The sequence below is a fragment of the Ambystoma mexicanum genome, chromosome 14 (genome assembly GCF_040938575.1).
Source record: "Ambystoma mexicanum isolate Mex_15411 chromosome 14, UKY_AmexF1_1, whole genome shotgun sequence".
NCBI classification, from domain to species: domain Eukaryota; kingdom Metazoa; phylum Chordata; class Amphibia; order Caudata; family Ambystomatidae; genus Ambystoma; species Ambystoma mexicanum.
The window spans coordinates 617,673,332-617,694,775 of NC_090940.1; the positions used below are offsets into that span (position 1 = coordinate 617,673,332).

General features: G+C 46.9%; 1 protein-coding gene across 1 annotated transcript in view; it reads right to left on the reverse strand.

Moving 5' to 3' along the window:
• Nucleotides 1-21,444, reverse strand: part of JDP2 (Jun dimerization protein 2) — an 81,728-nt gene that overhangs the window by 3,788 nt on the left and 56,496 nt on the right. Inside the window, exons 2-3 of the mRNA XM_069638049.1 lie at nucleotides 4,086-4,312; nucleotides 2,941-3,045 (exon numbers count right to left, since the gene is read on the reverse strand). Of these exons, the coding sequence (XP_069494150.1) occupies nucleotides 2,941-3,045; nucleotides 4,086-4,289 (309 nt within the window). The 5' untranslated portion in view covers nucleotides 4,290-4,312. The remainder of the gene's footprint in view (nucleotides 1-2,940; nucleotides 3,046-4,085; nucleotides 4,313-21,444) is intronic.

Here is a 21,444-nt window from a genome sequence, read left to right on the forward strand (position 1 = left end):
TTGAAAACTAGGAGGGAAAAGGGGGCGCTGTCAGATGGCTTGGATTTATGAAAGGAAGGTTGAGAAGTTGTTAACCGTTAGCATAGACTGTGCGACAGATGGACATGAGGGGACAGTGAGCAAATAATAGTCTGTGATGGTTGGGGCAAGGGGCAATTAGCAGTCGTGGGTGCTTGGCCGGGCAGGAAGCAGAGGAAGGCATTCAGGGTATGGAAGCACAAGGGCAGATGTAAGGGCATGCCGAGATGGGCACACATGGCAGTGGTGATCTGGCGTATAGGGAGGTGGACTGTGGAGATAAGAAGTATTGAAGGCTTGTTGCTCACCGGAGGGGAAAAACAAGTGTCCGATGCATGCAGGCAAGGTAGGAATGGATAGATTTGGGGGTGATTTCATGCTTTGATAATGGACAGATACAAGACAGAAGGGCTCTAGTTCATCCATATGGCAGGGTTCTGCAACCTGTGGCTCTCCAGATGTTTCCTAGTACAATTTGCATGATCTTTTACCATTGACGATGCTGGGTAGGGTAAATGGATGCCATAGTCCAAAACATCCAGACCGCCAAAGGCAGCATGCCTGTGCTATATGGCCATCACGGTGTCATATATTAGAGAGAAAGGGTCTTCACTGCAAATAAACGGGGGACGAGTAAAAGAGCATTTTAAGCTCTGTAAAGAATGTCCTGATTGGGCCAGGTTACCGTCATGACAATGAAATATGGATTTGAAGAGAGGTACTCCAAATGGTTCTCATGAAGTCAGTCTTGTTGCAACTGGATGACGTCAGACTTGCCGTAACTGGGTCACGCCGTCATGGGCGTATATTGCTGTGGAAGCAGGTTTTGCAAGTCGTTGACTCACGGTGAGGAATTTGGTGGGAAAGGCCTGGTTTGTGCAAGGGGGGAATATGGGGGCATGATGTGGATTGGCTTTGAGAGGAAAACCATTGGTGTCCATGAAGGCCCGACACGATGGGTAGGAAGAGAACAAGGGATTGTGATGAGCGGGGGCACCATTGTGTGTGGGTATGGTGAAAGAGGGATGTCAAGTGAGGGATTGTTCTTTGAGGAGTGGGAGAGGGTAGAAGGGTGCAGGTGAGGGAAGAGGCCCAGGAAGTTCAGCTTGTGTTTCAGTGGGTCTAGCACAATTTATCTACTGGTGGTTAGGAGCTAGAAGGACAAGGGAGCTCAGTAGTGGGTTATAGAGAAGTTAGGCCAGGGAACGTGGGGCTCGCCGCCCTGTGTGGAGGGAGAGCCAGCACGAGGGGGCTACTGGCCAGTGAGGAGAGAGTAAGCACGCTCAAGGCCTGGGCTCAAGTCATTTTGTCAAGTGAGTAGATCAAAGGTTAGTTGACTGGTGGCCAATCCTGGCATTCACATCCATGCTCCAGTTGGTTCCCAGGAAACACCAAGGCACATCCTCTGATGTGCCTGGAGAAGTAGTTGGATGGTTCCAGGCATGGAGAATACAGAGGCCATGATACACTGTGGGCCAAGAATCATGTTCAGTAGGAACCTGTGGGGGCAATACTAAGGAGTCCCAGACTAAGAAGATTTGCAATATTTAAATCATATGATAGGTTAGATTTGGAAAATGCCACCTGAACTGGAGACCATTTGATTTGACCTGTGGGCGATATAGGCGCTCGGAGTTCCTCATGCTGCATTTGAGCGAAGCCAGAGAGGATAGCTCGGATGTGTCAAGTGAAGGCTGTGCAAGTTGTACCGGGACAATTGCAGAAACACTGCTAATTGTGGACTCCTTCCCCTTAGGAATAATGACAGTGAAAGACATGGTCACTGTACATTTGTGCCGGGCTAACTTTCTTCACCGAACTTGGATTCTAAACCGTAGCTTTCTGGGATACAATGGGATTTTCAACATATCTGTCTTTGTGCTACAGGTCTGTCACCTTTCCCTGGAACACTAATGAACATAGTTTTGTTTTAAGTACAAAGCCTTGTCTGTGAGGACTGCTTGGGGCTGTCTCCGTAGCATCGATACACCCAAAGAAATCTATTGGTGGTATTGGGCATGAGGCCACGCAATCGATCCATCGCACACTCCTGGAGGATGTGAGCTCATGAACCCACCCCTTACCACATGGGTCAAGAGCCTTGGCACACCCACCCTGGCCTCACTCCCTTGGGCAGGAGCCCTCATGACCTCATCCCCGCCCCCATTGAGCTGGTATAAACTTGTCCCTGCCCCATGAATGCTGTTATGTTGGAACTCCTCCCTGTGTCACTAAGTTAGGAGCACTATACCTTCACCAGTGCTCCTTCCTTATGCACAACCCCCACCCCCACTCACCTGGGCCCCCATGGGGTGGGGGCCTTGATACACTGGTTACGGTACAACAACCTTTCATCACAGGATGTTTTTTGCACGGGGGTTGCCCATGCATATTTATCCTTACCCCTTCCTCATAGGGAAAGAGTCCTTACCCACTTATCCTTGAACCCCCTAACTGCATGGGGTAGAATCTCTTCCACACCCAAATGGGGCAGAAGTCCTTGCGCCATCATCCATGCCCCACACCACATGGATCATGTGCCCTTCCTTACACACTCAACCTTGGCACTCAAATGGGGCAGAAGTCCTTGCGCCATCATCCATGCACCACACCACATGGATGTGCCCTTCCTTACACACTCAACCCTGGCACCCAAATGGGGCAGAGGTCCTTGCGCCATCATCCATGCCCCACACCACATGGATCATGTGTCCTTCCTTACACACTCAACCCTGGCACCCAAATGGGGCAGAGGTCCTTGCGCCATCATCCATGCCCCACACCACATGGATCATGTGTCCTTCCTTGCACACTCAACCTTGTTGTTGACCAGGAGTCTTTGGAGGCATATCACCCGGCCTTTAAAGGGGCAGCCGCCATTGCACAGTGCCCCTTGCCACCCGTGGATACAGATGCCCTCACCTTCTGCAGATACTCTGTCCTTTCTTTCTTTTTGTTCCGACAACGCGCGGCCGCAACCTTGTTCTTCTCTCTGCGCCTTTTCCGTCGCTCCTCTTCCTCATCCAACTGCAACGAGAAAACCATTGCGGCAAATGAATGTGTGTACGCATGGATTTATCTAACAGAGTGTAAGGCAGGGGTCTGCAATCTTTGGCTCGCCAGATGTTTTGGACTACAACTCCCCTAAGCTCTAGCAGCACAGTCAATGGTGAGGGGTTTTGAGGGTTGTAGTCCAAAGAGAGGCCAAAGTGGGCAGGAACTAAAGGCTACGGATGTTCTTGTTTTGGAAAATTCAGCCATTGGTCCCTTACTTTTTTTCAGGTTAGAACACCATTCGTGTTCTGCTGGGAATGCGCTCGTGACAGATCTTGCTCAACCAGATTCAAGTTAATGTATTCCAAGCGTCAGTTTAGAACATAAATACTGTTCCCGAGCCACCACTTACCCGCAGTGATCATAGATTGAGTTTCGCATTTCAGCATGAGTGGGGTTAAACTGCTGGAGGCACAGCTGGTATCGAGTAATATTATCCCCATGAATAATGTCGCCATACATGGGCGACATCATTTATGGGGTAAAGGGGATTGCGAGGGTATCCCCCGCTCCCTTAAAAAAAATATGGGGATTGCAAGGGTATCCGCTGCAGGTTTCATATGTAATATCGCCACAAAACAACGTTGCCATTCTTGTATGGTGACATTTTTGCAGGGATATTATCTCATCAAACCGCACAGCTGTGTGTGTGTAGTGGGGCTGGGGGGAGTTACAGTCTTTAGCATGCCCTTTAAAAGGTAGGAAAGGTGGGCGATGAGAAAGGGGTTTGGGTGCATAAAGCTACCTGTTGTGGGAGACAATTGTCCTTCTTTTAAACGGGGGGGGGGAGCAAGAAATGAAGGCGTAAAGCCGAGCCATGATGTAGGTGCGCTTCCATTTCCTGCTCCGTCCCATTCTCCTGCAGACACAAGTCAGAGGAGGGGCACGGAGTGGAGATAAGTCTGGCATTTTGTATGACAGAGGTTCAAAGGTGGATTTGGCCACTCGGTTGGGGACCAGCACAGGTTCGGGGTCCTCAAGATGTCTGGCGGGCTCGGCCTGGGCGACTGTACCTCGCTCTTGATGGGCTGCGGCCTCTTGCCCAGCTTCACCTCCAGGAAGTGCAGCGGGGAGACCATACGTCCAATGCCACCGATTCCGTGGTACTTCAGCTCCTCAGCCGTGAAGGCGGTGCCGTGGAGCCCCCTTAGGAAGCCGCCCAGTCCTGGAATCGTGCCAGCCGTCAGAGAAGGCTCAGGAACCCGCCCGGGCATCATCTCCGCAGGCCAGGTCTGCTACTCTGTAGAAGGAACCAAAAGGAACAACGTTATTTCAAAGGAGCCGCAGGTCAAAGGTGGCTTCAAGTTTACCATAACCATAGCACAGAAACAGGAACACAGTGTGCGCAGTTGCGGGACACCAGCCTAATAGCAGCAGTATGATATGATATGATATTTTATTTGTATCGTGCTCCACACTAGTGTTTCGGAGCGCGACAAGGCAAGGGAGGGTAGGGGAACGGGAGAAACATAACACCGATCTTACTAGGCCCAGTGACATTGAGAACGCGCAAGTGCATGGGAAAGGGGAAAAGTGCATGGAAGGGGGAGAGTGCGGAGACAAAGGAGAACAGATGAATACAATAAATAAAAAAAATAGATAATAGAGGCAATAAACCGTGGTAGTGCAGCCAGCAGGTGGCAAGTGCTGTGTTTACAGCGGCAGACTGGGTCTCATAAGTGCTGAAAAAGAAGAAAATTGGGGATAGTGGGGGACTGTATGGGTACAGATACAGTCCCCAGAGCAAGTGGTGGCCAGGAGGGTGAGCAGGTACCAGGCCCCAGGGGACAGAGGGTGGCCAGGTGCATAGTGCATAGAGAGAGCAGATCAGCAGAGGAGAGGGGGAACTAAGGCAGAAGCAAATAGGAAGGTCTTGAGGTGCTTCCGGAACAGGAGATGGTTCTCCTCAAGTTATAGAGTGGCAGGGAGGCTATTCCAGAGGGACGCCCCAGCCGAATACAGAGATCTACCCCCAGCTAGTTTCTTTGAAAAACGACTGACCCTGAGGGGGTTAAAGGTAGAGGAGCGAAGAGCTCAAGAGGGGAGGTATTTACGCAGGGATAGCTTCAGGATTAGTTGCAGAGGGCGGAGAATAGAGGCAGGTAGATTTAGAAAGAGACTGTTACAATAGTCCAACCTAGAGAGAACCAGAGCTTGGGAGACAGTGAGCTTCTGGGGGAAGGAGAGGAAAGGAAGAGTACCTCTGAGGAGGTGCAGTAGGAGGTTTGACATTTTATAGACCTCAGAGATGTGGACGGAGAAGGAAAGTGTGGAGTCAAAGATGGCCCCGAGGTTTTTAGCCTCGCAGGTGGGGGTAGGAGGAGCGCCAAGGGAGGACGGCTAGAGAGTGAGGGGGAAGGATGGTGAAGGTGTGCCGATGAGGAGGATCTCTCTCTTGCTCGCGTTCAGACAAAGATCATTGGCGGTACACCAATCTTGAATGGCAGTAAGGCAGTCAGAGACGAGAGAGAGGAGGTGGCAGAGGGCAGCCTGAAAATGAGTGGAGTGTCGTCAGCGTAGCACTGGAAATAATTCAGAAAATGGCAATGCAGTGGGCGAGAGTTGCCTGGTATTGGTTGAAAAGCCAGGGCGAGAGGTTAGACCCCTGTTGAACACCACAGGTCGAGAGGAGGATAGATGATAGGAAGGATCCAAGTTGGACCTGGAAGGGTCGATCAGAGAGGAAAGAGGTCAGCCAGGCCAGAGCCGGATCAGTGATACCCAGGTTATCACTGAGACGGCTGAGCAGGATGGCATGGTTGACTGTGTCGAAGGCAGAAAAGAGATCGGGTAGGATGAGGACAGAGGGAATGTTAGAGTCAAGGTTGGAAAGCAGGTCTTCACAGATGTTCACGAGAGCAGTTTCCATGCTTCTGGCAGTTCTGAAGCCAGACTGATGGTCAGGAAGACAGCCAACAGAATCAGAATGAAGGTTAAGCTGAGAGATGGCCAGCTTTTCCAGGAGTTTACTCAGAAAGGGAGTAATGGAAAGTGGCAGGGAGGCTATTCCAGAGGGACGCCCCAGCCGAAGACAGAGATCTACCCCCAGCTAGTTTCTTTGAAAAACGACTGGCCCTGAGGGGGTTAGAGGTAGAGGAGCAAAGAGCTCAAAAGGGGAGGTATTTACGCAGGGATAGCTTCAGGATTAGTTGCAGAGGGCGGAGAATAGAGGCAGGTAGATTTGGAAAGAGACTGTTACAATAGTCCAACCTAGAGAGAACCAGAGCTTGGGAGACAGTGAGCTTCTGGGGGAAGGAGAGGAAAGGAAGAGTACCTCTGAGGAGGTGCAGTAGGAGGTTTGACATTTTATAGACCTCAGAGATGTGGACGGAGAAGGAAAGTGTGGAGTCAAAGATGGCCCTGAGGTTCTTAGCCTCGCAGGTGGGGGTAGGAGGAGCGCCAAGGGAGGACGGCCAGAGAGTGAGGGGGAAGGGTGGTGAAGGTGTGCCGATGAGGAGGATCTCTGACTTGCTCGCGTTCAGACAAAGATCATTGGCGGCACACCAATCTAGAATGGCAGTAAGAAAATGGCAGTTCTGAAGCCAGACCGATGGTCAGGAAGACAGCCAACAGAATCAGAATGAAGGTTAAGCTGAGAGATGGCCAGCTTTTCCAGGAGTTTACTCAGAAAGGGAGTAATGGAAAGTGGCAGGGAGGCTATTCCAGAGGGACGCCCCAGCCGAAGACAGAGATCTACCCCCAGCTTTTGAGAGATGGCCAGCTTTTCCAGGAGTTTACTCAGAAAGGGAGTAATGGAAATTGGGCGATAGTTAGCCGGACAGGAAGGGTCAGCTGTGGGTTTCTTGAGAAGGGGATGCACAAGAGAAGGCTTCAGAGGGGAGGGGAACGATCCTGAGGCAAAGGAGTGTTTGCAAGAATCAGCCAGGGCTGCAGCGAGGGTGTCAATGTGGTCCTTGATGGTTTTAGAGGAACAGGGAAAAACCTGTTTTGAGGAGGCTTTCATAGATCGGACTTGTCTAGCGACCTCATCAGTGGAGAAAAGAGGAAAGTATGAGGAGGGGGGGGGGTAAAAGAGGGGTCAGCAAGCACAGACTCAGGGGGAATAGGAGGGGCAGGGGAGGAGAGGGTGGGCAGGATGTCCTGGGTTTTTGAGATAAAGTGAGAGGCAAGGGCATTGCAGAGAGCCTGGGAGGCAAGAGGAGGGGTAGAGACTGCAGCGGGTTTGGCAAGCTCCTTGCAGATGTTTTTTGACTGGTCACCTGGACCAGTCAAAAAGTCAATTTCTCTGTGTAAACATTGCAGATCATGCCTCCCTGAAGATTGCTGAGGCATGAAAGCATGCTAGGAGGAGAACATCTTTGGACTGTTTGAGCTCACTGCAGCTGGGACCCAGAGTAGCGCCCCTGCCACCCCCCTTGTTCTTTTGGGGGGGAGGGGTACACAGCAACAAGAGTACAAGAGGGAAACCAGCAGACAAATGAGGAGTGGTTGTCACAATGAACGCCAGTAACACTATGCATGAGGGAGAGATTCAGAGAGAGAGAGACGATCTCAGAGGGAGAGTGCAAAAGAGCGAGACAGAAAGTCTGAAAAGGAGGAGAGAGAGAGAATGTGAGTTAGAGAGATTGCGCAAGGAGGAGAGGGGAGATGTCACAGGGAGGCCACATTTTCAGTGTTCCATTTTCCTTTTGCAAATCTCTATTATAAGGTGTTCGCACCATTGGTTAAATTGAAGTGAGCAAAGACTACAACTCCCAGGATGCACATGTTGTTAACAAAAGGCCAAGCCTTGAAAGATGGCTATCATTGATATTAAATTATCTGGTTGCCCCATGCCGGAGAAAATGATTGCCACGGATATCACTCACCCACGTAAAATGCATACCGCGAAGCCTGCAGGGAACCGTGCAACTTTTTATGCGTATTCATAACAATTGGAAACTGTTTGGTAAACTTTTAGTTCAACCCGGGAATGGACGCTCATCCAATCATGTGGCTGGAAACACCAGCTGAAACTGCCAGTGTCTGCCTGTGTTCTCAAGTCCACCCACGCCGCCTCCTCTGGGTGGCGCACTTGAGCCAAGGGCCCAAATCAGTTCTGCCATAACTGGGCTCTGCTCATGGAGCTGACGCTAGTTTGATATCAAATTGTTGTGGCTTTGAAATGCTGTGCTCTTAACAGTCTTATATATACAAAAAGAAAGTCTGGTATTTAAACAGGTGTCACTAAACACTCTTCCAACAACAAAAGTGGAATGAATTATCACAAAATGTTATTACGATTCAATACATTTCATCATAAAAATGATCATAGTACATAAAACATATACATTATGTTATTCCCTAAGTGTGCTGTGCTATCTAGGTAATCATTCAACTCATGATCATACTCCCTTGTAATTCTCTTAGGTCTCTTTCTTATCATAGAACCATAAACCCTGTGAAACAAGGACCTCCTCTCAATGGGACCTACAGAAACATTTGTCGCAGAGCTAGGTGACTTCACATGAGCTACTGGTGTAGGAACAATCACAAGGCTGTGGTACCGGCCTTGGCTCCAACTACAAGGAAAGCCAAGCGGTTCATCACAGCCGGTGAGACGAAGGGAGAACTGATAACAACCGGGGTACCGTAAATGAAAGTGGCAAAGTGAGAGAAGTTCAAAGAACTGTAAGATTGTAAAGGGGAGACCTGCTGCAGAAGGTAACCAGCATCCACGTGGGTACTGCTGCAATAAACTCTGGTCGATCCCCATCTGAATAAAACTACAGATACCAGAAGGCCGTAGGAGAGTCGCCAAAATAGGTCAAAACAGACATACAGGAGGTCAAGCAAAATCCCCATACAGTCGAAACCCTTTGACCTAAGAACTATAAAGAAAGCAAGGGAAGTGAATCCCACCACATGAGAAAGCAAAGGAAGTGAATCCCGCCACATGAGGAAGCAAGGGAAGTGAATCCCACCACATGAGAAAGCAAGGGAAGTGAATCCCGTAAACATTGAAAGTAAATGTGAATGTGAAGTTGGCAGGAGTGAACCCGGAAGAGGGATGCTGACGAGAAGGGGGCTAAGTCTAAAGTCCCAAGAAACAGTGTGTTGACAAAGGTGAACCCGGCTGAGGGATGTCCACTGGAACTGTTTAAAAAGACATAAAGATTGGTGAATAAAGGACAAGCCATAGTGAACCCAGAGGAGGGAGGCTGAAAGTAAAGAGGGGTCAGCACCCGGAAGATGGGGACCCAGGGGTGAAGAATCCTCACCCGAAGTAAAACCAGGAAACAAACTTTCATTTTTGTTGAAGGAACCTTTGTTTGGTTATTGAATACGTCAGGCCCCCCAAGGCAAGAGACTTTCAAGAGAAACGAGACTTGGCCATCAACTGTCATCTCGTGCTGGGGAAGCTCGAGAGTGTACTGTGCTCCAAGATCCCACTTTACCCCGTGCCTAAAACATGGGGAAGGGAGTCCCAAGCTACTGCATCCTGACATATTATTTGTGACCACTTCTTTCTTTTCTTGAAAACCATCCCACATCCTTTTTGTATTAGTTGTAAGATTTGGCAATAGTTTTCTTAGTATAGGCCCTTTGTGTTTGACACAACACCACTAGGACTGCCTTATTTTTATTTGATGGTCGACGCTTGCTCTCATCTTAGATTTAGGTTTAGATTAGGTGTTTTTCACCCTGAAATCATTCTATAATAAACACCCTTGAACTGTGATCACTTGTGTCTGTTGCCACCATGAGATCCTTACAATACTGAAGTGAAAATTCCAACTTCAGCCCCAAATGTAATTGTGAATAAGCTGCAACTGGAAAAACCCTGCTTGCGCACCGCAAAATGAAAAGACACAAAACATACTCCTCTGTCTATATCCAACGATGACCAGCAGTGCGATGAGGATCGGGCCACATCACAATGAGGCAAGGCTTTCCACCTACACAGGTACACAAAGTGCGTATGACCTGAGGCGGTAACAGCTACGCCTCTGGCACATAAAAGCTGCAATAAGGAGCATCTCTGCCTGATGCTTTATAAGGATAAAAAGCCACAGCTGCCATTTTGTGTTTACAACATTGTAGGGATGAGGTAGTCTCATGCGGAGTGATTTTCATGTAGTAAGCACAAATCAGTCTACATAGAAGGCGTCTAGGGTTTCCCATAAAGTCTTCCTGTAAAACGAATAAAAGGGAAAAAGCAGTGCATTTGCCAAATGAGGAGAAAAGAAGCCCAGCTAGATAGAAACATTTGCTTTTGGACTGTTTGACGGAACCAGAATCTAATACTAAAAGGGCTTAGGATTTTAAATCTACTGAGATGTATCGTATGTGATGATTTCAGGGTATCCATCCCCTCTCCCCCAAAGGGGAGCAACCCCCTTTGGGACTAAGCAGGTGAGCCTACTAAGCTTAACAACCCCTAGGGGAGAGGGCAAGGGGGATCCCATTAGGGGTGACCCCCCCCTTAGATGAAATTAAATCACTATAAAGGGATATAAGTTATCCTCCATTATTTCCACATCCCGATGTCTTTGTTGACTATATGGAAGTTGTACAAATGGCTGATATGGATTTTGACCCTTTGTATTCACTGTCCTCATCTGGGATAAGAGGCCGGTGGATAGCCCCACGCCTAGCAGAGTGTGAGATAAAGAGCCAATCAGAACAACTGGAAACAAGGAGAAGAGACCCGAGGAGCTGGAGAAGCCTGGGGACCTCCTGCTGGGAGGTGTGGCAGGACAGAGGGAACGTACACCATTGTGGCAGACCAAGCCACGGTGGAGCCCGCAGAACGGCCAACAAGAGCACAGAGGAGCGAATGCCAGCCAGCAAGCGGACAACCGGTGTACTGAGAGGCCGTCTCCAAAGCCTATCTGGAACCCAGCAGGAAGAGCGGGAAAGCCACGCCTGAAGCGGAAAACTGTGGAGAAGCTGAAGAAGAGGCTCTGTGTCGGTTGAACTTCCGGACTCTCCCTGGGAGCAACGCCTGGAATTCAGAGGTACGCGGTGGCTCCGGGGACCCGGGAGGATGGCAGTGAGGCCCAACGAGACCCCAAGGCGGGGTGAGAGAAGCAAAACCTGTAGGCGGAGTGAACGAGATGAGGGCCTAAGGCGGGATGAGAGAAATGAGGCCCCAAGACGGGGTGAGAAAAACAAAACCCCAACGCAGGGAAAGAGAAATTAGACTCCAAGGAGAGGTGAGAGAAACAAGACCCCAAGACGGGGTGCGAGAAGCAAAATCCCAAGGCGGGTGGAACAGGAAAAAAAACAAGACTGGGTGAGAGAAACCAGGCCCCAAGGCAGGCTGAGAAAAACGAGGCCTCAAGTCTGGGTGAGAGAAGCAAAATCCTAAGGTGGGGGCGAACACAAAAAGAAACCAAGAGTGGGTGAGAGAAACCAGGCCCCAAGGCAGGGTGAATGAGATGAGACCCCAAGTTGGGGTGAGAAAAACGAGACCTCAAGCCGGGGTGAGACAAACGAGACTCCAAGGTGGGGTGAGAGAAACAAAACTCCAAGGTGGTGTGAGAAAAACGAGGCCTCAAGGCGGGGCAAGAGAAATGAGACCCCAAGGCGGGGTAAAGACCAGGAGGTGCCCAGCTGGAGAGTGTGCCAGGAGTTTCCTTTTGAGAAGAACACAAGGAGAACACCCAGAGTGGGGCTATGAGCCAGGGGGCCCCAAGTGGGGAAGAAGGCAAGAGACTGAGATAAACCCCTGGTAGACCAGAGAGAAAAGAGACAAACCTTATACTGCCAACCACCCTGAGAAGAGAGAGGTTGGAGAGACATTCAGTATATTTTCTTGAACTGTCCATCTGAGCGAGGAGCTTCTTCTGATAAAGACACACCATTGTGGAGGTCAGAAACCAGCCACTGTAGTTTTTAGTTGGGCAAGCGCCCCAGGTGCAACTGAGTTTAGGCTTTTCTTTTGAAGGGACGGAATTCCGGATAGCATAGGCTTTTGGACAGAGAACTTTTCTTATTTTGTCAGACATTAGGATGGGCACTCTTTTAGGTTTTTGAGTAGGGCAGAGAAACATAGGCTTAGGGACAGCTTAGGCCCTTGTGTGTGTGCGAATACAGAAACATTCAGTCCAAATGCCACCCTGTACATACCCTGTAAATACTACCAGAAAACACATGGGCTCATTCTTAATTTTGAAGGACGAGAAACCACATGACCTACAAGCAATGACCCATTGTACTCTCCGGAAACGGGCAACGCTCCATACACTTCGCAAATCGGTGATCCACACATCGAAGGTGCTTGCGGGCATCGGCTTGGCGAGGAAGTGCATGAAAGGGGCTTGGGTAAAAGGATCAGGCCCCTGGCAGAGGAAGGACTGAACACAGCACTTAATGACCCACCAACGCTACCTCCGTTCAGGGCAGCACTGAGAAAAGCTTTGAACTCGATCGTGACTATTTACAATACTTGAGGGACGTTATCCAACCAAAGATCGACAAAGTGAAACACACCTATGATCAAGAGGACATCCGGCGGAGGGAAAAGACTTTGAGTGACTTTAGGGAGCGACCCAGAGAGAGGGAGGCTATTTTTTCTTGGTGACACCAGAACAACAAATCTGTGTATTTATGTCACCATCAAAAATACTCTCGGACAAAGACAACAGCAACATTCCGGAGACGCTATGACCCAAGGGGAAGTATACAAAGTGTTGTGGGGAGCCTAGCCGAACCACGCCAAATGGAAGGAGAACCCAAAGGGAGATTTTGCGTTTTCCAGGTGCGGCATCCTGGCCAGATACTTGTCGCAGCCCTACGGAAGGGGGCAGCGAGGGAGACGCATCCCGGATTCGGTTATAAATATATTTTGTACACTTATTCACCAGTTTAGGGAGCAAAGTACCCGCTCACGAAGCAAAGCTGATGACATCATAGACAACATCAAAGATGAACACATAAATGGCACCGTCACTGACATCACACCTCAATAAACGATGCGCAACTTTGCTCTGAGTGGTAGACATAGTGATTTCCATGCATATGTACCACACACACGCCACAGCCTGTGGATTTATTGAACCGTGTAAATGCACTAAAACACTGCAAAGCCGTGTTTGCAATGCCGGAGTGTCACGCCTAGTGAACAGACAGAGGCCATGTGCTGTCAGTACTGTGCCCAGGGACTAAACTTGGCCAGCAGCCAAAGGCTGTGTTTGGTCTAAGTCAGGGTTGTTCAACTCCAGGCCTCAAGGTCTGGATCCATGCTGGGTTTTCGGGATACCCCTCATTAATATTAATGAGAAATTTGCATACAATGATTCTAGATGTATGCACATTTTCCCTCATGAATATTAATTGAATATTAATTAATGCAGGATATTGTGAAAACCCATCAGGATTCCACTTTCCCCCCTCATTTCCAGTGTTAAGCAGATGACACACAGCTCTCTTTCCAGCTTCCCTCTCCTACCTCCACCTCTTCATCCCTCATACCTGACTGCCTAGCTGCTGTTCAGGCTTGGTGCTCTGCCAAAGATCTCTGCATGAATGCCAGTAAGACAGAGATCCTTCTCATTGGGATGCCTGCTCCTTCCCCCCCCCCCACTCGCTGCCCAGACTCCTTGGGCCCCCTCCCTTCACCCACCTGGGAGGCAAAAAACCCTGGGATCATCTTTGACTCCTCTCTCTGTCTTTCTCTTCACACATCACAGACTTTGCCAAGAAGTCCAATTTCCAGTTGCATCTCCTGAGAGGTATTCTTACTTTCCTCTCCTTCCCCCAGAAGCTCAATGTCTCCAGAGCCCTGGTTCTCTCTAGGCTTGACTACTGCAACAGCCTCTTCCTCAACCTGCCTTTTTTCTCCTTTCACCCCCTCCAACTAATCCAGTTTAAGACTGTGAGAGTTATCCTTGGCCTCAAGCCCAGGGAGTGCATCTCTCCACCCCCTAAAATCTCTCCACTTGCTCCCGGTGACTGCAAGGATCAAATTCAAGACCCTTTGCATCATCGACAAGGCTGTCTGGGGCATGGGACTTCTCTACATCTAGATTTCTCTCCCGAAATACCTCCCAGCCAGAGTCCTTCGGTCTTCTGGCTCCAACTCTCTGCAGGTCAAACGTTTCTGCAAGCAGAGAGTGGGAGGTCGATCCCTTTCCTCGGCCGGCTCCTCCCTTTGGAATGGCCTTCCTCCCCACCTCGGACAGTTCGGTGTCATTTCATCGCGTATATTTCAGCGCCTGACATTTAAATGTGTACATTATAATGAAAATGTTCATAGAATTTTTTTTTGGGGGGTTCCACCCAAACCCCGCTTCCTCGACCTATTTTTACCTATTCACTACCCAACCAAACCCTTGTCTGCCCTTACCCATCCTCCACCCCCACCCTAAATAATTCGATGGACAGTTTCATTATAATGTGCACGTTTAAATGCCAGGCTTTGAAATATACGGCGATGGAAGGACGTCGTACCCCTCAGACTTGACCCGTATCTTCTTAAGTCCCCCCCCTCTTGTCTTGTGGCACCTGGAAACACCTGTGTATATAGACGCCATAGAAATGTCCAATAAAAAAACAAACCCTGCTCGAAGTGGTACCAAGAATACGCTACCACAGGCCAGGCAGTGAGTGCACCACGCAGGCACTGCTGCCACAGGCTGTGGGCAAAGTGTCTGTATCAGACGGGTGCACACTGGGAAGAGCTGAAACACCTGCACTGTTTGAACCCCGTACATGGCATACAGATACATGACATGTAAGGGCTTCTATGAGGTTGTGGTCTCTGGTGGTAAGCACTAGTGTTTAAAGTTACAGTGCTACGCTACAGATCATTTGTTTCGTTCTTGGGTTGGGCGACGTTAACATCCCTTTGGCTGTGTTTTTTCATACTTGGTTGAATATATGCCTTCGTTTGGCCTGCTTGGGGGCGATTTGGAGGGAAAGGGGGTTCTGAACAAGTCACTTTTTGACTTGTAACAACTGCTCTACCCATGATATTGTAATTCCAGCGCAGAACTCAAAAACAGCTGAATGGACCCGCACCCAAGATCTTTTTTTTTTTTTATTGCGCCATTGTTTGCATCATTTTAATGGGACTTGCGAATCCGTCAGAAAGAGCCCGGGCGCTTCTGTGTGTTGGGCTCTTTCTGAGGGTTTTGCCGGATTCGTTGTATGAAGGGTTGTCGGGCACAGGAATGCGACCAGACCGCGGGCTTTAGCACCGGTGCACCCATTACCATAGATTAGCAATGGCCGTCGTCATGAAAAAAACACGATAACCACCATTGGTATTGACGCTGTGGCCATGGCATTCAAATGTATTAATACTGAGCCCCCCCCACCCCCCGAGTAAAAATGTTCTTTATGGGACCCCATAAGCTATAACTGATTATATTTTCTATTAAAAGCAGTCACTGTGATCCTCACGCCCCCTCGTGACATAATTCAAGCCCCCCTAGGGGAGCCAGCCGCACAGCCTGAAAACCACAGCCCTATGCGGTGTGCCTGCGTCTGACCTGAGTACTGAACCCCATGCCTAGGCTTTGGATTTAGTTTGCCAACTGGAAACGCTGCAGTGAAATTATTATTATTATGGTATTTATTGAGCACAGACTTAGCTTCGAGAAGAAGTATACAACAATACAGATGCAAAACGGAACGCTTTACAGAGGTAAACAACAATACAGATATATGATGGAGGCTTTACAGAGGTATACAACAATACAGATACATAACGGAACGCTTTACAGAGGTAAACAACAACACAGATGCATAACGGAACGCTTTACAGATGTAAACAACAATACAGATGCATAACGGAACGCTTTACAGATGTAAACAACAATACAGATATATGATGGAGGCTTTACAGAGGTATACAACAATACAGATACATAACGGAACGCTTTACAGATGTAAACAACAGCACAGATGCATAACGGAACGCTTTACAGATGTAAACAACAATACAGATGCATAACGGAACGCTTTACAGATGTAAACAACAACACAGATGCATAACGGAACGCTTTACAGAGGTAAACAACAATACAGATATATGATGGAGGCTTTACAGAGGTATACAACAATACAGATACATAACGGAACGCTTTACAGATATAAACAACAACACAGATGCATAACGGAACGCTTTACAGATGTAAACAACAATACAGATGCATAACGGAACGCTTTACAGATTTAAACAACAATACAGATGCATAACGGAACGCTTTACAGAGGTAAACAACAATACAGATATATGACGGAGGCTTTACAGATGTAAACAACAATACAGATGCCTAACGGAACGCTTTACAGAGGTAAACAACAATACAGATATATGACGGAGGCTTTACAGAGGTATACAACAATACAGATACATAACGGAACGCTTTACAGATGTAAACAACAATACAGATATATGACGGAGGCTTTACAGAGGTATACAACAATACAGATACATAACGGAACGCTTTACAGATGTAAACAACAACACAGATGCATAACGGAACACTTTACAGATGTAAACAACAATACAGATGCATAACAGAACGCTTTACAGAGGTAAACAACAGTACAGATATATGACAGAGGCTTTACAGAAGTATACAACAATACAGATACATAACGGAACGCTTTACAGAGGTTAACAACAATACAGATATATGACGGAGGCTTTACAGAGGTATACAACAATACAGATACATAACGGAACGCTTTACAGATGTAAACAACAACACAGATGCATAACGGAGCGCTTTACAGATGTAAACAACAATACAGATGCATAACGGAACGCTTTACAGAGGTAAACAACAGTACAGATATATGACAGAGGCTTTACAGAAGTATACAATAATACAGATACATAACGGAGCGCTTTACAGAGGTAAACAACAGTACAGATGTATGACAGAGGCTTTACAGAAGTATACAACAATAGAGATGCATAACGGAGCGCTTTACAGAGGTAAACAACAGTACAGATGCATAACGGAACGCTTTACAGAGGTAAACAACAATACAGATATATGACGGAGGCTTTACAGAGGTATACAACAATACAGATATATGACGGAGGCTTTACAGAGGTATACAATATACAGATACATAACGGAACGCTTTACAGAGGTAAACAACAATACAGATATATGGCGGAGGCTTTACAGAGGTATACAAAAATACAGATACATAACGGAACGCTTTACAGATGTAAACAACAACACAGATGCATAACGGAACGCTTTACAGATGTAAACAACAATACAGATGCATAACAGAACGCTTTACAGAGGTAAACAACAGTACAGATATATGACAGAGGCTTTACAGAAGTATACAACAATACAGATACATAACGGAACGCTTTACAGAAGTATACAACAATACAGATACATAACGGAACGCTTTACAGAGGTATACAACAATACAGATACATAACAGAGCGCAGAGACGTCTTTATGGGAGGGCAAAAGATGCACTTGCCCAGGCCCCCCACCTTGGAGGGGACCCCCATAAGGCTGCCTGATCTAAAGTAAGATTCCATTGTTTACCAGACTTAAATAGCACACGCCAGGAGATTTTATGGCATGCTGTTGAGGTGCTAAACCTATTGCCTGTCTGTTTTGACAAGTACATTCTGCCTTGATCAATTAATCATGTAATGCTTTCTGTGTTCACTGTGGATTACATAGTTTGTGTGTTCCGTATGGCACAGCTTCTGTGGCATTCTTTAATTTGTGTGGGAATTATGTTGATCAGGTGCAATAGCCAAAGTTGAAATCCATATTGATACATCGAGTGCCACAATGGTTCAGAAGTTAGCACAGTGTGTTCAGCACTCATTGCAGAGATATGTGTTCATATGAAAGATTAGAAAAGCACATTCCAGCAAGGCTGGCTGAACCTTACCTATGACCGAAGATTATAAACTTACCTGCATATGTACTTGGTTTATCAGCATAAGAGGTGCTATTATCAGCAATGTTCCTGCTCTAGATAGGGGTTACTATAAAACCTAACGTGCCATTCATATGGTGAAGGTCTAGAAATTGGTTTGTTCAGATGGGGCGTTCTAAAAGCTAGGCAATCCCCTCTAAAGATGAGCATAAACTATTAGTCCAAGAAGTGAATAAAAGACTGTTGAACCAAAGTGTTCATGCTTGTATCCTGGCTTTGCCAGCAGACGATTCAGTGATCCTCGTCAAATGATATATCTCTTGCATTACTGTGCTGTCTTCTGTGAGGTTTTCCTTCTTGCATGCTGGCGGCATCGTTTAGCTCATTACTTGATCTTCTTATGTAGGTCATTTGAGTGGAAGGGGTGGTAGACAGGAGAGAGCAGACCAGATGTTCTAGGCCTTGGGCAAGCATATTTTAAGGTCTGCTCGTTTGACACAAAAAACATTTTGCTTTTTGTATAAAAGTAAAAGTTTTGTTGCATGTTTATGAATGACAATTTCACAAGCCATTGTTTTGGAAGTATTTCAAGTTTAGAAGTACAAAAGACATAACTAGATTAACTCTGTTAAATCACATCGATTGGTAAATCATTCCCATTTTGCGTAACACACTTCTGTAATAGCTTGGTTTTAAAAATTGTCAGGTTTGGAAATGTGATTTGTGTACTTTGCAAGTCCGTGGTAAGAGCTGGAAAAGAAAGTGTTCAAATGCAGAAATTGCAGAGTTGGCAGAAATCCCAGCTTCATCCCTTAAGCAATGTGTGATCCTGGGCATCTCATTTAATCTTGTATTGCCTAACCTCTCAGAATTGTCAGTCCCTAAACCTTTAAAAATTGCCAGCCAATCAGAGTGATTTCCTTCTCAGGGTATGATCTTCATAAAAGCCTCACTCATGGTTTCACTGGCTATAGGGTTTCTTCCACTATAATAGTGAGCATTGATATACTGCACACCACAGACACGTGTTCCCTTGATCTCTAATGACAACACTATTTGAAAACCATAACCCACTTCTAATCTCAGTCTGCCTGGATAGAGACACCTTCCTGGTAGCTTCTAATCTACATCCACTATCCAGGCTATGCTATGTGTAGCTTTCTCCTCCCTTACAAATGGTCTCCTCTATCCATGCTTGAACACTTTTGCATTCTCTGAGGCAGCTAATATGAGTTCTCTGCCTATTCTGGGTTACTTGTACCTTTTACATACAGTCCTGCATTAATACTAAAGGCTGCATACCTTCCCGGATGATTTTGATAAACAGTATCCTGTTTCTATACTAGAAGAGAAGTAACCTCTTCGTAGATTGTTAATGTTGGCCTTCAAATGCTACTTGTTTATCATTCTGATTAGAGCAAGAATGAAGAGGGTAAGGGAACTTAAATGGAGTAAACGTGCTTATTTTTAATGCTGCAAGGTAGCATATCAACCTATAGCTCATGATCATGGCGGGGGTTGAGGGGGGGTGCCTCCAGACCTTCCTGATCACTTAATTCCTTTGGTTTGGTGGAGGGGGCCCCAAAGATGTCCATGCCCAGGGCCCCAAAAATGCTTAAAATGGCCCTGACAGAGCGCTTTACAGAGGTATAGAACAGTACAGATACATAACAGAGTGCTTTAAAGAGGTAAACAACAATACAGATACATAACGGAGCGCTTTACAGAAGTATAAAACAATACAGATATATAACAGAGAGCTTTACAGAGGTAAACCACAATACGCATACATAACGAAGCGCTTTACAGAGGTATACAACACAGATGGATAACGGAGAGCTTTACAGAGGTATACAACAGTACAGATACATAACGAAGCGCTTTACAGAGGTATACAATACAGATAGATAACGGAGAGCTTTACAGAGGTATACGACAATACAGATACATAACGGAGCGCTTTACAGAAGTATAAAACAATACAGATATATAACAGAGAGCTTTACAGAGGTAAACCACAATACGGATACATAACGGAGCGCTTTACAGAGGTATACAATACAGATGGATAATGGAGAGCTTTACAGAGGTATACAACAGTACAGATACTTTACGAAGCGCTTTACAGAGGTATCCAACCAAACAGATAGCGCTTTACAGAGGTATACACCAATACAGATACATAACGGAGCGCTTCATAGAGGTATACAACAGTACACAAACATAATGGAGCGCTTTACAGAGATAACGACAGTACAGATGCATAACGGAGCGCTTTTCAGAGGTTGGAGTTTGATTTTGAAGTTCCCGCATCTTGTGCGACATGTCAAGCGAATAGCAGCAAGGAAGTCCATACTGAAAAGCAAGTCGTTGCTTGAAATTATACTTTTACCCACAAGATGGCGCCAGTTTATAACAAAATCCTTCAAATTCATTGATATACATTCACTCCAAAGTTCAACCGCTGTCATACAAAACAAACTGGGTATAAATGTAGGTCTAATAATGCGGAAAGTTGATGTTGCGCTTTTCTTTAGGCATCATTAGCCTTTTACATCTAATAATCCTCCCAAACTAATTAATGCATTTCTAACATTGCACAGAGAGCAATAAAAGACGTGCAAGGTGGGAAGAGCAAGTATTAACTATGACACTATTGGTATATCTTGTCATGCCAATAAAGATGAACGCATTGGAGAGAGGGGGGTCGAGAGGGGGGAACGGAGGAAGAAGGGGAAATAGAGAGAGAGACAGGATCAGCGACGAGTGGGAAGCAGAGGCAACAAGGGACGGAGAAGAAAGGAAAGAGAGGAGGAGAGAGAGATCAGACACAGGGGATGGCAATAGCTTCTCACGCTGCCCACCAGCGCACGCTCCTCAAAATGACTACTGATGGGGGCAGGCAAGGAAACACAACTACATAGAGAAAAGAAGGAGATATGAACACGATGAAGATAAGAGAAACGAAAAAGCTGTGAGAAAAAGGACTTAGGGAACAAGAAAGTGAGAGAGAAAGAAAGGAAGAAAGGAAGAAAGAAAGAAAGAAAGAAAGAGAGAGAGAGAGAGAGAGAGAGAGAAAGAAAGAAAGAAAGAAAGAAAGAGAGAGAGAGAGAAAGAAAGAAAGAAAGAAAGAAAGAAAGAAAGAAAGAAAGAAAGAAAGAAAGAAAGAAAGAAAGAAAGAAAGAAAGAAAGAAAGAAAGAAAGAAAGAAAGAAAGAAAGAAAGAAAGAAAGAAAGAAAGAAAGAAAGAAAGAAAGAAAGAAAGAAAGAAAGAAAGAAAGAAAGCAAGCAGACGAAACGCGATTAGTGCGCGGGAAGTGGATCTTGGTGGGCTCGGGCACTTCATTTCTTGAGGAAGGGAGGCTGGGGGGGAAATAAGTGCGGGAGGGGGTGGTCCAGGTGTCTGCGGCTCCCTCACCTCGTCTCCCGTCCCGTGGGGCAGCCTCAGGCTTGGGTGAACCCCCACCCTCTCCAGCCGGCCCTCCCCTCCCGGGAGGAAGGGGGCCCCTCTCTGAGTCTGCACAGGCTGGGTGTGGCCCGGGACCCC